Source organism: Colias croceus, chromosome 17 (genome assembly GCF_905220415.1).
Source record: "Colias croceus chromosome 17, ilColCroc2.1".
Classification (NCBI taxonomy): Eukaryota; Metazoa; Arthropoda; class Insecta; order Lepidoptera; family Pieridae; genus Colias; species Colias croceus.
In genome coordinates this window covers 2,412,924-2,430,261 of record NC_059553.1, presented here as the reverse complement: position 1 = coordinate 2,430,261, position 17,338 = coordinate 2,412,924, and the positions used below count along the sequence as shown (strand labels likewise).

At 33.0% G+C, this 17,338-nt stretch overlaps 1 protein-coding gene across 1 annotated transcript in view; it reads right to left on the bottom strand.

Annotated features, from left to right (window-relative positions):
- LOC123698867 (putative phosphatidate phosphatase) overlaps positions 1–17,338 on the bottom strand; it is a 96,605-nt gene that overhangs the window by 41,799 nt on the left and 37,468 nt on the right. Inside the window, exon 3 of the mRNA XM_045645671.1 lies at positions 9,651–9,848. Coding sequence (XP_045501627.1) covers positions 9,651–9,848 — 198 coding nt within the window. The remainder of the gene's footprint in view (positions 1–9,650; positions 9,849–17,338) is intronic.

Below are 17,338 nucleotides of genomic sequence, written 5' to 3'. Positions count from 1 at the left end.
ATAGAAATTCTATATGACTATGAGCGAGTAGGTACATATTTTTATTTAAATCCTGGAACGAGGTTTTTTCATGGAAACTAGGATGTTATTGGCGAAATGCATTCATATTAACTTGTAGGAGTGCACACGTCCCAAAGATTAATGTATTCATTAAATTATTTAACACAATTATTCAAACACAAGGCAACGTAATTTATTCCTGTAAAATCAAACAAGAATCTAATAAAATGTATCAATAAATTAATAACATTTACGCAGTTACCGAGTGTAGAAATTCAATTTGCGACCGCACAAGGCTATAACTAATCCATCTCAGTAATTGCTGATTAGTATTCAGCGGAAGTCAGCATTACTGTCCGCGACACGTTATTTAAGAGCTGGGTACCGTTTGCTGGGAAATTAGTGGAAAATATACTACCTACTTTACTATTAATATTACAATTTATATCTCGTTATTAACAGGTCTATTTCCTAGTAGCTCATTAGTTATTAGACGTTGATTATATTTGATATAGGTACCTACTTATAGATAGAACGGTTATTAACTTTAAGATAGAACGGTTTATTTAAGAGCAAAAACAGATTTGAGTTCTTACGTTCATATTTTTGTTAAAACAACTGGGCGAAAGTGTATAAAGAAAATTACATCGATAAAAAAGCATCGATGTTTCGGTATTCCATGAGTGTTTTCTTATATTACTTAATTCGTTAAAAGCAAAAATTCATCCTGAAACCATTTTCCACACGTTACAAATTAGTAAATAGTACCTACATTTTTAAACAAATAATTATATGCAACCAGAACATTCAAATCCAACTAGAAAATTGGAACGTTCCCTCAGTTTGAATTGTTTGATGTCATTCCATCGACGCATATCACAAAGATGTCACATCACGATTCATTAATGCAGCAATGTAACATTATCCTTACAAATATGATCCAATCCCGAGATCTGGACCAGCATAAGTGACACTAATTAAATAATTGCTTCGGTCAATAGAATCATGCAAAGCGGCCACATGACAGTTGTTCATACCTGGCCTATATTTAGGCTAGCTATTGTAAATTATAGTAACGGTAATACATGGCTAGACGATGGGCATACATGGGACGGTCTTGGGACATCTTATTGAATTGAACTGACTGGCAAATTCATAATATGACCATTGACCGCTATACAACCAGCCCTGGTTATTTCTGGACTATTAATTTATACGTACTTGCTTTAGGGCTGTTTTTTTAATCCTTGGTTAAAACTTATTCATCAAATAACATATTAAACTACCATTTCAAAAATGTATTGTAATTACGTATTTGACAGTTTACAGGTGACATTTTAAAATGTTCGTGTAATAAGTACTTTATTGGACGGATAAATTTTAACCAAGGATTGAAAAATCGGCCCTTAAGCTAATTCTACATGAGAAGCTCCCTTTTGACGACATACATTTTCCTCTTACAAAACTCGTATTGACGTACTCAATGCGTAAATATAAATAAGACCACTGAAGATGAAGAAGTAAGTACCTATAATAAATTATGAGGTTCCTTACAATATTGAACACAGACGTATTTTGATAAAACAAAACGATCAGTTAGTTTTTTACATCTTCGATTCTTCTTCCGATTTCTTATACGATTCACAACTTAATATATTTTCGAAATAATATTTTATACGTTATGCACCTAAGTAACTATTTTCGATACTACTTTGTATTATAAAACCCATTTTTAATTTCAATTTCCCTATAATAATTTACCCTCATTTTTTAACGTTTTCATAAAACTTGAATGGAATAACGAGCCCATAGACAAGTTACCGCAAACGTAAACATCGTAAAAGTTAATCCCACAATAACCCGGTTATTTTTATATCTCAACTTACTGATTTTGGTCAGCTGGAAGATAATAATACTCCTTACACTATTAATAAAGAATAGACAATAATACTGACGTTATTTTACCTCTATGTTGTCTGTGATGCCAACAAATCTCTTTAGGTAAATGGTAACTATGTTTAAGTGCGTAAAATTTAATAGCAAATTATGTATTACTTTTCTGTATTTTCACGATTCAAAGGCGCTTCAAATGAAATCTAGCTGAAATGATGATATATATCTATAATATAAAAAAGAATCGCAAAATGTGTTGGTAAGCGCATAACTCGAGAACAACTGGACCGATTTCGTTAATCCTTTTTTATTAAATTCTTGAAGTACGAGGATGGTTCTTATGGAGAGAAAACGTAAAAATGTACCACGGGCGAAGCCGCGGCGGAACGCATAAATAAATGTATGAGCTTTGAGTTTACTATAATTTCTCGATTCATAAGTTTAAGCTTTTGGAAGAATACTTACCTAGTTCAATATCAATCAAATTAATATTGTAATGAAAGTTTTTAAAAATTTGTAAACGTATGCTTATTATTATCTATAATAGTAATTATATGTACTTTTTAACCGACTTCAAAAAAAAGGAGGAGGTTATCAATTCAGCCGGTATGTTTTTTTTTTTATGTATGTACACCGATTACTCCGAGGTTTCTGAACCGATTTACGTGACTCTTTTTTTGTTCGATGCGGGATGGTGTCGAATTAGTCCCATAAAAATTTTATTCGGATAGGCCCAGTAGTTTTTATTTTATGAGCATTTTTGTCTGTAGGTATTTGTAAATTTTGCAAGAGCAAGTTTGAAGTCGGTTGTTTTTAACGCAGTTATCACTTTTTATTCATTACCTACTTATGGGATAAACTTCGCAGTTTAAAACAGACTAAATACAATAAATAGCCACACTCAAATATAGGCTATGCCTTACAAACATGCATACGAACGTTTTGCGAAAATATTTGCATTTGCTGCATACATTAGAACTAACTCACACGGAAAGTGGGTTGTGAGTTGTGTAATATTATTTTAGTGAATTATAGGTAAACCAGAATCTGATGGCAATTAGGGAAATCAAAATTTGGAGTGTGCAACCCTAGGGAAAATGGACTGAACGATCTTGATACTGCATATTTTTTATTTTGTCCTCAATATCATTAGTCACATTACATAAATGGACAATACTGTACTTAATAATGAGATATCCACTTAATATTATGTAGGTACATACTTACATGTATAATATACAATTATACATATTACTTTTATACAGGTAATACATATTATTATTAACACATACCTATATTTGTATATTATTCATTACCAGTATGCCATGTGAAAATATCAATATAATCATAATGTAGATCAAAACTGCTCATAATTTTTTATAAAATAAAATAAAAAATAAAATAAAACTATGTTTATTTTCCTAAGTATTAACAGATACACACATTATAAAATTGACTTGGACAGCTTGGACTTGACTATTAGCCGTATTGGAAACTCCTGTAATAAGTTTTCATAAAATTATATTCTAATCAACAAACAATATTATAGTTACCTACGTATAATATTATTTTAATTTAAAATATCAAAACGGATAAGTCCAATGTACCAATAAAATCTTCAAATTTGAAAATTGTGATGTGTTTGACCCTTCTTCATCGAATTTTTTTCTATACATATTATAAACAACACCTATTGCTTGTGATCGCAGCAGCTTTTTCGACATTTTCGAAGATTTTTTAGACAAAATCCTAAAAATTATTCATCAACTGCAAAAAAGACAAATAATTTGACAACCAATTTGATAGTTGTCAAATAAATTGCCACATGAAAATCTTTTATTTCTTAAATATAAATATGCCATCAGATTCTGGTAGACCTATATAAGTAGATAATTGTTAAAAGTAGGTACCTACTTGTTTCTAATTAAGCATGAAATTATTGATCTAAACATCGCGTCGTTCCGATGATACTAGGACAAACAGCCTTTTTGATAATATACAATTGTGACCTGATAAAAATATATTTAAAAATGAAATGAAACTTATTAGTTATTAGTTAGTAGCTTTCCACCCGCGGCATCGCCCGCGCAGTCTAAGAAAAACACGCATAGTTCCCGTTCGCGTGGTATTTCCGGGATAAAATCTATCCTATGTCCTTTCTCGGGTATCAAGATATCTCTATACCCATTTTCATGCAAATTGGTTCAGTAGTTATTAAGGCGTGATTGAGTAACGGACAGACAGACATAGTTTTTTTTTTTAATTTATTTTAGAGTTACTTTCGCTTTTTTAATATTAGATAAGTATGGATTAAGGCTTATTACAAGTAAACAATAAAACATTTAACTACCTATTATTCTTATTAACTTCAAAATATTTAAATAAATATTCTTATTTTATATATTTTCAACGAGATCGTTTGAGCTATAAAGTAATGAAATTTTCAAAAATAATAGAAAACCAATACAAAAGGTACTCTGATTTAAAACTCAACTCTATATAATACCTACCTACTTGCATATTTATTGAATTTTATTGGTTCATTTATTGTTTATATTGCTAATAATAATTGAACTTACAAATTCCATCGCGCCAATATTTTCATATTTCATGCATATCTATCTATACATATAATAAATCTGTAGAAGGGTCAATTCTGTACATTGAAAATATTGAAAAAATAAATAGCAGGGGGTGTTACTGGATCGATACCAAACCCAAATATGTGATTAAAAATTTTTTTGTCTGTCTGTCTGTCTGTCTGTCTGTCTGTATGTGAAGGCATCACGTGAAAACTAGCGGTTCGATTTCGATGAAACTTGGTATAATTATACCTTATTATCCTGGGCGTAAAATAGGATACTTTTTATCCTGGAAAAATACGTAGAAAAAAATTAATCTTAATTTTTCAGTTTTATCCATAGACGTTGTTCCGTAGAACCGCGAACACACGTTGCGTATTATTATAGGCCTAGCCGTATTTGGGAATTGGGTCCAATAGATATTTATAAGATTTTATTGTCAGAGGTACCTACTCAAAATGGAGAAATAAACCATCCACGCGAAGACCGACATCCGCGCGGACGGAGTCGCGGGCGGAAGCTAGTACATATAATAAATCTGTAGAAGGGTCAATTCTGTACATTGAAAATATCGAAAAAATAAATACCAGGGGGTGTTACTGGATCGATACCAAACCCAAATATGTGATTAAAAAAAATTTTGTCTGTCTGTCTGTCTGTCTGTCTGTCTGTATGTGAAGGCATCACGTGAAAACTAACGGTTCGATTTCGATGAAACTTGGTATAATTATACCTTATTATCCTGGGCGTAAAATAGGATACTTTTTATCCTGGAAAAATACGTAGAAAAAAATTTATCTGTATTTTTCAGTTTTATCCATAGACGTTGTTCTGTAGAACCGCGAACACATGTTGCGTATTATTATAAGCCTAGCCGTATTTGGGTCCAATAGATATTTATAAGATGTCATTGTCAGAGTTAGGTACTCAAAATGGAGAAATTAACCATCCACGCGAAGACCGACATCCGCGCGGACGGAGTCGCGGGCGGAAGCTAGTTATGACTAATTTTGTGCAAATGATCAAGTGTATATTTTTACCTTAAGTAATAATTAACTCAAAAAAATAAAATACCTGGCCAATGCGTATTATTATTAAAACTATACGTAGCAACGACACACAGACACCCGGCTAAAAGCGAAAACATCCGACCGCATCACAACTCCATAGCCCATCTCTGTCCGCCCAACGAAACCTGTATTGGTTAGAGTAAGAAAACACGTTCACATCGGCTATCGACCCGAACGCGTCAATGCGGGGAGACGCGCATGCTATCTCTCTCTCCCGCATCGCAGCAGTATAGCTAGTAGCACTGCCGTGTTTGCATCGGCTTGCCGCGTTTATTCCACTTATTTTTATTTTTTATGTGCAGTTAATCGACATTTAAAAGTTTGTTAATCAAAGAAACAAGATGGTTCGCTATTGTGCCGTGTCGGGTTGCTCAGAAAGCACCAAGTCAAATAACAATCGTAGGTTTTTTCGATTCCCACTTGACGAGATTAGGTTAGTATATGTTTTCCAGTTTCCTGAAATGTGAATCATTAGATTCGATACTGAAACGTTTAAAATTTGTATCAATATTATATCTGAACTTGACCTTTATAGAGCGATGTTAACACCGGTTCGCGATGCGTGACTTTGTAATGGCGTATTTAAGATGTTATAATTATTGAACGACTTTTTATTTCATACCACAGATTAAATATGCGAATGACAATAATGAAATATGTACAAACAAAAAATAAATTTAAATTGTTAAACAAGTTTTACTACTAGGTTAAGGATTTTTTGTAATATTTTACAGCAGTAATAAGCTAGTATAACATATATCTTTTCCATTTATAATAATATCTATAGATAAGCATACAATATATGGATTTTAAATATTTTAGGTGCAAGAATTGGATTAAAGCAGTAGGCCGACTGGATTTAGATAAAAAAACAGCTGCTACGCTAAATTCAGGCTACTTTGTGTGTGATCTTCATTTTTCCCAGTCAGCCTGTCCAAAAAAATACTTAAAACCATATGCAATCCCTACCTTATTTCTTCCACAAGGTCCCGAAGTACCTGGAACATCAAAGTGCACTCAAACAGAATGTGAAACGTTATGTTCTAGTTCGGAAAAAGAAGTTACACCTCGGGAAAGACAGCTAGATGTGAAAGCGGGAAAAAAAGCAAAAAAACGAAAATTGACTGAGACTGATATGCCTCCGCTACTACAAAAAATTATTGATGCAAATATCTTAAGACCCCACCCGCAAAGCAATAGATATAATCAAGAATACAAAATGCTTGCCCTGAATATATACTTTGGGAGTCCAGTTGCGTATAGACTTCTCTCTGAAATACTCTGCTTGCCAAATATAAAAACTCTACAGAAACACATAACATTCGGTATCAGCACAAAATTCGATGGGAATGTTATCAGATGGTTGGAAGCGAAGGGTCGTAACTTGTCGCAAACCGCAAAATATTGTACTATTTGTGTAGAAGAAGTGCCACTGCAAAGAAATCTCAATTTCCATTTAAACAAGGATAAAATTGTAGGACTTTGTGAAATAAACGAAAAACAAGAAAAAGAAATATCAGAAAAGGCTTTTGTAGTTATGGCACGAGGTATATTTTCTATCTGGAAACAGCCTCTGGCATTTTGTTTTTTGGGTCAAAATGAAAACAATACAGAACTCCATGCGTGGTTGGATAATATAATGGTTAAGATGATTGACATTGGATTCAATGTGTGTGCCTTTGTATCCAATCAGAGTAAAATTTGTATGGATATAGCTGCACAAAAATCGGTCACTCCTGATCAACCATTCTTTAATATAAATGGTAAAAGGATATATTATATCTTTGATGTTCCGGATATGATGATATCACTGCGAAACAGTTTAATTACCAACGATTTCGCTTATATCGATGATGAGGGAAATAAAATGGTCGCTTCTTGGTTTGACATTGAAAATATGTTTTTAATAGAAAAGAACAAAAAATATAAATTGTCATATAAAATAACTAAATCGCACATTAGGCCAAATAATTTCGAAAGATTAGACGTCAAATATGCAATCCAAGTTTTGAGTAGAACAGTTGCAGTGACGATCAATAATTTAATTGAAATGGGAAAGTTAAAAAAAAAGTGCATAGGAACTACAAAATTTGTCGAAATAATTAATGATACCTTTGATATTTTGAATTCTTATAAAGCATACATCGATACCGATACTTTAGAAAAAGCTCGATTTCTATTTTTTCAACTCAAAGTATACAACCGTGATTTTGGTACAGACATAACTAATACAATGAACTTTATCAAAGGTTTTTTAATAAGTATGAAAGCAATAACTTGTCTTGCAGTTGATTTGAGGAGTAAGGGTCACGATAAATTAAACACAAGAAGACTTAATTTAGAACCACTAACAAACTTATTCCAAAAAAGACAGCACGGGAGGATCTATCAACGTACAGCATATCAATTTCATAGATTTTTTAGTAATACTTTCATGGTAAATATAGTTAAACTATCTAAAGATAACTCTGCACAACATTTAAATCAGTTATTGACGAGCATGGAAGAAATTCAGAATTTATGTAAAACGGAAAATTGTTCTACAGAATCACTCGGCAAATGTTTGCAGCTGGGCACAGTTGATTATAAATTTGAACTTCCTGAAGAGAATATAATCTCTGCTGTTTCCTCATATTTACTTAAAAAGTGTTATGAGCAGCACATCGATTGTGATATTTTTACAAAATACATCAAAATACACGAACAAATTGGTAATGAGTTTATGAATCCACCAGAGGATTTTAAGAATTATGTAGAAGAAATAAACAGTATTTGTGAAGATCATTTTAATAATTATTGTAATTTTTATCGAATTGGCAGTGAGCTTTTATCAAAAATTACTGACACTACATTTGAATTGCCATGTCCGTGTTTTCCTTTAGAATTCTTGAAAAAATTGTTTGTCAGGTTGCGGATTTACAATTTAGTACATCATAACAATCAACTTCTTAGAGACAAATCATTTAGAAGTAAATATATAAGTATACCTCATTTCCAACGTGACGACATAAAAAAAGAATATGATATTGATATAGTGGAACATTTTTAAAATATAAAACATTGTATATTCAAAATTCTTAAGATCAGATTGTAACATTGTTGTGTTGTTACTATATATTATGTATTGATTTATATAATAAGCATTAAAAAAGATATAAAATATTAATTTTATTATTTTTTATCTATATGAAAAAATAACACCAACATCAAAGAAAAACCCGCTTAGTTCCTGTTCCCGTGGGATTCCCGCGATAAAACCTACTATAATATGTCCTTCCTCAGATCTCAAGCTATCTCTGTAGCAAATTTGGAGTATATCCATTCATTATTTTTTGAGTTTGGCCAGGACTTACATACAGACAAACAGAAAAAATTCTTAAAACTATATTTTTGGCTTCGATGTCCATTACAATTCACCCCCCAAGTATTCTTTAAAAAATATTCAATGTAAAGTTTTAACTTTCCTATGATTTTATTCTATGTATGTATATATAACACAAAATCTTTTAGTTACTAATATCATACATTTATTATAACTATACCTACTCATATTTAACTTTTCAGTGTTTGATATCACTGTTAATTTCATACCATTGTATTAAAAATCTAAACTTAAAAATCTTTTAATACGAAAAAAGCTTAAAAGTATTTTTTATTTTGGCATCTGTAATGAATAATCACATAAATTCTTTACATATTTTGTTTGAAATGTTATAACAATAAAACATCTACTGCACACAGATATAAAATTGAGTATTCAAATGAACAGTGAACACATCATTATTATATAAAACAAAGTAAAAATATTATTTAGAACCGCATTACAAGGTTACCTTATTACTATAGCGACAGCTGCAGCCTGCAATAGTTTCCTGCTACGCGCCGTCAAATCTAAAGGCCTTTCAAAAAAGGATAAAATAATATTGCTTCCTTACACCATAATATTTTTAAGTATTTTAAAGTACCTAATTAACGTGTTATACATTCAAACCAATTCGCACCTATAAATAAATTTAAAATGAAATAGTACCAAATAAATTACCTTGCAAAATCAAACCATTAAAAAACCAGATGGCGCAGGACGCTGAAACAAAAAGTTACTCACATCAAAGAAGTGCGGCCGCAGTCTGCCTATCGTGTACTTGGCCACGTCGGTAGTGAGCTGCTGGCAGGCACAGCCGAAGAGGAACACCCCCACCACTCGGTACGTCTCCCAGAACCAGGCGGGTATCTCGCAGCCGAGGATGATACGAGACCGGCCGCCTTTGTAGTCGCGCAGCCTGATCCATTCGGTTAGGCACATCTGTGAACAAATGGATGGAATTAATAGCTATAATACTACTAGTTAGTTATGTATGTGTAAGTGTATAACATTATTTAGTGGGTATAAGTGTGCTATTTCATTAATAATGTGCGAGCGTGTGTAGCGAGGAATGTGTGTGTAAATAACCAATATTATGGCTTCAAAGTTCAAACGCTAAACGCTTCAAACTAAATTAAGCGATATGATTGTTTTTTTTTACAAGCACATTCATAGCATACACACTGTACACATCCTTGCACATTATTGGTGGAAAAGCACCTTTAAGAGTAATATTTGCTGATCTCGCGATGCTGAATAGCTGCCTTCGAACGGAGGAGTCATGACTGAGATTATCTAATTTTGGCCACCAGTCAATGCTAGTTTTCATTTACTGATATTATTTTTCATATTATGACAGGACTAGCAGCTCCGCGCGGTTTCACCCCCATGGCTCCACTCCTGTTGAATGTTGATCGTAGCGTAATGATATATAGCCTATAACCTTCCTCGATAAATGGGCTATCTAACACCGAAAGATTTTTTCAAATCGGACCAGTACCTACCTAGTTCCCGAGATTAGCGCGTTCAAACAAACAAACAAACTCTTCAGCTTTATAATATTAGTAGGTAGTATAGATTAGGTACCGTCTGATTCAGTTCGCCTGTTTTATATCGTTCGTATTGTTTTTAATATCGCACTATGTTGTAAGTATTAGTTTCAACTAGATTTCCGCCCGTGGCTTCGACTGCTTTTTCAAAGAAAAACCCGCATAGTTTCCGTTCCTGTGGGATTTCTGGGATAAAAGTAACAAAAATCACAAACTTTCGCATTTATAATATTATGGTAAGATTAATATTTCCCTTGCTTTAATTGTGTGCCAAACCCAAAACAGCAAAACTTTCAAAAATATAAACAATCGTATTATCGTTTGTCCTTAAAAGGTAATATGAACCTCGCATTGCCAATTACATATTGAGTCGAGGTTTTTGGTCACATTCACAGTTTAAATTTAAAAGTTTGAAAGTTCAATGTTGCTGAGCGACTGGTGTTCAAGATTCAGTGTCAAATGATAGAGCCATTTGATAGGCTTTTTTATTCATTTATTTAATTACATCCATACTAATATTATAAATGCGAAAGTAACTCTGTCTGTCTGTCTGTTACTCAATCACGCCTTAACTCCTGAACCAATTTGCATGAAATTTGGTATAGAGATATTTTGATACCCGAGAATGGACATAGGCTACTTTTCACCCCGGGAATAGGATAGGTTTTATCCCGGAAATCCCACGGGAACGGGAACTATGCGGGTTTTTCTTTGACTGCACGGGCGAAGCTGCGGGTGGAAAGCTAGTATTATATATATATATATATATACGATTATATACCTACCTACGTGGCGCAAATCTCTAATCTCAATAGACCTCAATTCTTTTATTTCATAGTGACTGCTATTTTTTAAACGCAATAATTTACTTACTTGCATATTTCTGGTTCATGCAGAATTCTCAATGACTAATCTACTATGTTGTCACTTAAGAAATTACCATGAATATTATCTAAAGTTATGATCATTGAAGGAACTTATAGCTAAGACAGGGGAAAAAAGAAAGTGCTCCAAATTAAACAATGTAACATTTAATCCTCTTATTGCATAGAGTTATTAATGAAAAAAATAGTAGATATAGTCCATTAGGTTTAATTAAAACTGAATGACCTTGATGCTTGAACTCTGCAAGGTCGTTTCACGCAAAATCATACTACATAATATTATGTAAATGCTACGCCCACTTTTATATGATAATGTTAGATTTATTAATATCCATTAGTATGAAAACTAACTGTTTTATGCGACATAGGTAATATTTAATAGAGGTTTATATAGTATGTTTTTATTATTTCGAGAAAATTATTTTAAGCAATCTACAAATAGTGACTTGTGGTAATCTGGAGTAATGTTCTCTATATATTTCACGTTAAAAGTAATAGAAAAAAATAAATACATGCTTGTTCAAATTTAATTTACATAATTATAGTATAGTTTATATAGTTTTATCACTTTATTATATACAATTTATTTTTTCAATGCTAATTAAGATAAATAAATCTATGTTGAATAGCGGAATCAATGTGTGTGTGTACAGTTAAATGCGTGTTTTATCATTAAATATTTATAGTTCATGGGAAATCGAACCACAAACCCGTAAGTATGTTCATGAATTAGGTAGGTATCTACTAACAAAATTACCTTTAAAATAAATTCAGATCAACTGTCAACATGAAATATAGAATTTCATGTTGACAGTTGATCTGAATTTATTTTATCTATATTCAGATACTAAATAGCTAGTTACTGTAACTAGCAGTGGTAAAGTCCTCTGAATAAAGATCGCGGGTTCAAGAGTAGATTGGTGTACAAAAATTGTTTTTTTTAATTTCAATGTACTTATAATAAAAAATAGATTATTTCGGTATAGTACAAAATAAAAATATACACATAATACTAATCTATGTATTACGATAAATCCACTCAACAAACGCCTAGTTGTACATTAAAGAGTTTAATAGCAAGCCTAGTTGAATATTTTAGTTTGAGTTCATACGTTCTACGCATGATCATACAGAACGGTCATTTTTTACCCCGTTCCACTTATCTCAATCACGCGACACGTCAATCACTTTACATATCCTATAAGCATACTATTACTATGTATAAATAAGAAAACCATAAGCAAATGGTAACAAAAACTGCTACGCCCTCATTGTGATGTATGCTGCTATTGAATCTGCTCAATTGTGAATCAAACACACGTACGTTTGATGATATATCCGTTTCATTTGCATTTTTGTGCTTATGGTGTGTTAGAATCACGAATGATTATGAATTGATATAGTCAAAACGTTAGGTGTGCTTGGAAGGTCCTACTTCTTTGTAAATTCCTTCATCCTTAACCAAATCTTCGACACACAATTAATATGAATCTTAAACGAAACAAATATTTCAATTCAATTTGATACTTTCGTAAATTTTTAAATTTTTAGAAAATAAAATAAAATCGATCACGAGGCGGGAATCGAATCCGCGTCTTCCACCTACAAAATATTTAAAATTTCAATTACTTACATATTATATAAAAATTCAACTTCAACTCTTTGTCCGTATGTAAAAACTAAAACTACACGGAAAAGACCTTCCACGGTTTTTCCGATAAATGTGTAATTAGTTGCGAAAAACACATTTCACAGTATTCGTGAATCATTTCCTTTCTAGTATTTTCATTGAAAATAAATTTTATCGGATTTTATCAGTGTAATGGATATATAGGTACCTACTAAATACTAATCGATGTTTTAACACTAACTCCAGTAAATTACGGAATATTTGCCTGTTTTATTACTCATCTGACAAAAATGTAAAACCGAGAATGTTACGTTTTTTTAAATATTATAATATCAATTTTTTTTGTATTTATTATGTTTCATTTTGCACTAAATAACAATGACGCATATGCACTTGGAATTAAAAATGTATTTACGAAGCGCAAATATCTTGTATTATATTATGGACTATATGCAAATCCAATTACAGCAATTTAAATACACAAATGGAAACTGCATTTATTAACTTTGCAATTAAAATGAGCCTCGTACATAATTGTCAATTGTTACTTAACTATCTGTACGTGTTGATCGAGATATAAGATGGCCTTTGTTAAGAGTTTATTTTAAATTAATAATTATACGTAATAACCTGTACTCTGAAACGCTCTGTAACAATGCTTATACCATTACTTTTCTCTTTTGAATTATCTACCTGTATGTGTACAGGTTGTTCGTGTACGTGTAAACAGGCAAAAAATCGGATAATTGAATTTCTCCTATAACAGAACAACTAATATAAGTTTACCTAAAAAATCTAGAAATGGTTAATTATTTTTCTTCGTTGTAATTTCTAATTAGGATGTAAGATGGAATGAAATTGGAGAAAACATGAAATTGGCGAATGTCTATATCCAACTAGATGAACAACGCACCTTCGTTTGCTCTAAGCTCCGTGTAGATTTCAGCTGATGTAAAACCGGGAACAGTGGTGGCTCAGTGGTGAGACCTCGGACTTTGAATCGATAAGTCCGGGGTTCGAGACCAGGCGAGCGCGCAGGAAATAAATTGATTTTTCAATTTATCTGCGCATGTTGTAACATCACCACTGCTCGAACGGTGAAGGAAAACATCGTGAGGAAACCGACATGTCGAAGAATTAAAAAGTTTGACGACATGTGTCATCCGCCAACAAGCACTTGGCCAGCGTGGTGGGTTATGGCCTGTACCCTCATAGGAGGCCCGTGTCCCAGCAGTGGGAACGTATATGGGCTGATGATGATGATGATGAAAACCGGGAACTATTGCTTTTAAATATCAGCGTGTGTGTTCCAATACAATATTCTTACATTCAAGCCACTATTAAATCCCAATAATCTAGACTATGGTCGCCTCACACTCATATCCTTAATGTCTCTGCTATCTTTACGGTCGCATTTTATTGCCGCTTCAAGCGTCCATTTGGAACGAAGGATTATCATTCTTGGGAGGTATCTACAAAACATAGTATAAAGACAACAAGTAAGTTATCTTCGAACAAAGGTACGCAACGTTTTGCATGTAAGCTCTTGGCCGTGCCCTGTGCCGTTCATGTACGTACGATAAAACGCCGCGCGGCTCGGTTACTTCTCATGGACCTTTCTCATGAAGGCCGCGCCCGCCGTTTAGGTACCGTGAGCTCATAAACGCCGGGAGTCGGCCTACTCGTTCTCTTTATACTGTGTACATAATTTGGATTTCGTGCTTTTGCCCAAATGAGACACGAAAATAGTTGAGATACAGATAAGATGTTTTGTTACGAAAGCTCACATAGATGCGCTAGTTGGAAGATTTACGAGCGAGATTTCTGTAATCTGTTCTAAAGCCGTTATTTCCTCATGTTTGCGTACATTTTGAAAGATATTAGGATGCATTTTAATCGCGTTTTAAGTCCGTTTCGAAGATATATCAACAGGTGTGGTCTGAGTCAGTTATGTTTCGATTTATCGGTTTCTTTATGGTCAGATTTAGTAAGATTTATCTGTAAGCTTAAAATTGTTTGACTTTCTTTGGGAATAGAGAAAGGGTTCTATTTATTTAATGATAATGCTATTGTACTTTCTCATACAATTCAATAGTTAAGACCAATTATTCGAAGCTAAGGTAAATTACACGAACTTTTCTATCATATTCAAATTTCTATATCTACAGGTTTAGAACGAAGTATAAATAAAATGTTCAAAATCGCGTCCGAAACACTTGCCTCCACATTCCGATCACGTAATATGTTGTCACAATTGACACTGCGCATAAAACATCACCACGCATACATTGCGTCAATACATTGCAAATTAAAGACTGCTCGACGTAAAACGATCAATGGACTTGAAACAAATCAATAAAACGGTACGCGATAAGAGCATAATTATGATCGCTTGGTTTATTTATAGAGATCTCCGTAGTGGAGATATAGGACCCGCATGTACGCTAAATTTAGTCCCGACAATGACACTATTAACAAGTTTCCGACTGTTTCGATCGCGTCCTTGATTTTCGTCCTAATTGTTGGTACCTACATTTTAATTCGGTTGGCGTACAGGGTGTTGTATTTCTAGATCTATGACGGACCACAGTAAGGCTTTATTCAGTAAGGTTCAAGGTAAAATTTAGCATTGGTTATATAGGTACATATAGAATTAATAACAAGTAATATGTACCTAGTATTCCCTAGTGTCTAGTGATTTTACGCGAGTATTATCGATAGCGATATTGCCGGATTATTAACCATCATTTTACTCAGTAAAATTAATTTCAGTACATATTACATTTAGAAATTTATATTTTATTCGACGATTGGTGCAACAGTCCTATAAGCAATTAAACCAAAATCTAACAAAAAATTACACCCATACCTTTCACACTTACGATAAAATAAACAAACATAACAGCACGAAACTAGTCTAATAGCCGATAATGTGAACAAACTAAGTTTTTGGGCGCTATCGAAGTTACCATGGGCATGACAAGCGCGTTAATGGAAAACAAATACAAGTAATGGTGCGTCCAGACGATCCCACTGGCATGAGGAGGGACCAACTGGCATGAGGAGTAGGCTTGAACTATTTTGAAACATTTGGTAATACTGTACGAATTCGAAGGCTTTGCAGTATTGATTAGTACCTACGGCTTTATTTGGGTAGAACATCATTACGGTTTGCTCAAATTATTGTACCTAATACAGTAATACTATGGCGATTTGTAAGGGTTATCAAGGAGAAGGTACAAAAATAGTTAAATACGAAACACTCGCAAACCTACGGATAGAATTTCATACGATTGTTCGAGCAATAATAATTTAGGCCTCTATTGAAACATTATCAACTCTAAAATCTATCTTTCTACTCAAAACATAAAAAATATTAAAAAAGAATATATTTCATCAAAATAATAACTTTTACTAGCACTAAGCACCTAGGTGGTAAACTAGGTACGGTACTAGGTACTAGGTACGTACTGATAGATCATTAATAAACATATTACAACATAAGCATTGGTAATCATAACAATTGAATTATTAGAGTAATAATGTCCTACAATACAATTTATAACCAATAATTAATTAACATTGTTGAGGATGAACTTAGAAATCAATGTCATCATTTATTAGTCTACAAAATGATTAATTTCAATCACATGGAGTCAAGTCGCCAGTGAGGTATTGTTTTATGCGAGTACTTAGAGTAATAGTAGTATAATATGATTAACTATCTTGAGCCCGCGGCTTCACTCGTATGGTAAACGGGTACCTTTTTTTTTTAGTGGGGAAATCTTGCATAGATACCCACGGCTTCCGGGGAAGAGGCCGTGGGTTATGTCGGATTCCTACCGACCAAAAACCCCACTGTGTTCCGTCAAGCCGCATCAGCGACAGGGCCACGGGTATGTGTAGAATTCATCCGTGACATGGTAAACGGGTACCTAGACGTTCATGTGTTGATTTAGAGTCAAGAGTCTTGACTATAATTTCCCAGTAGGTAGGTATATCAGATGATATTTAGCACGTCCATACAGCTAGTATGGTCGATTGAAAGCGTGGAAAAGTTACTATTTAGCTAGACCTTTAAAAATTAACTTGTAACTGAAAACTTATACAAATAACTCCCGTTTTAAAGCCCGTTTATTTTTTAATTCAATAGGTTAGAATTCGTGTGTGTGTGATACACACACAACCATATACAAGAAAACATAAATAAACAGTTGTATAAAAAATAGCGCAACTGCAATGCGGTAGCAATTACTAATTACTAATTACACAAACAAATCATAACCAACAATTATGCTAACATTACACACGCCGTTTCGCACGTGTCTCTAAGGTCAGCGGCACTTTTGTTTACTTTTAGATAATTAT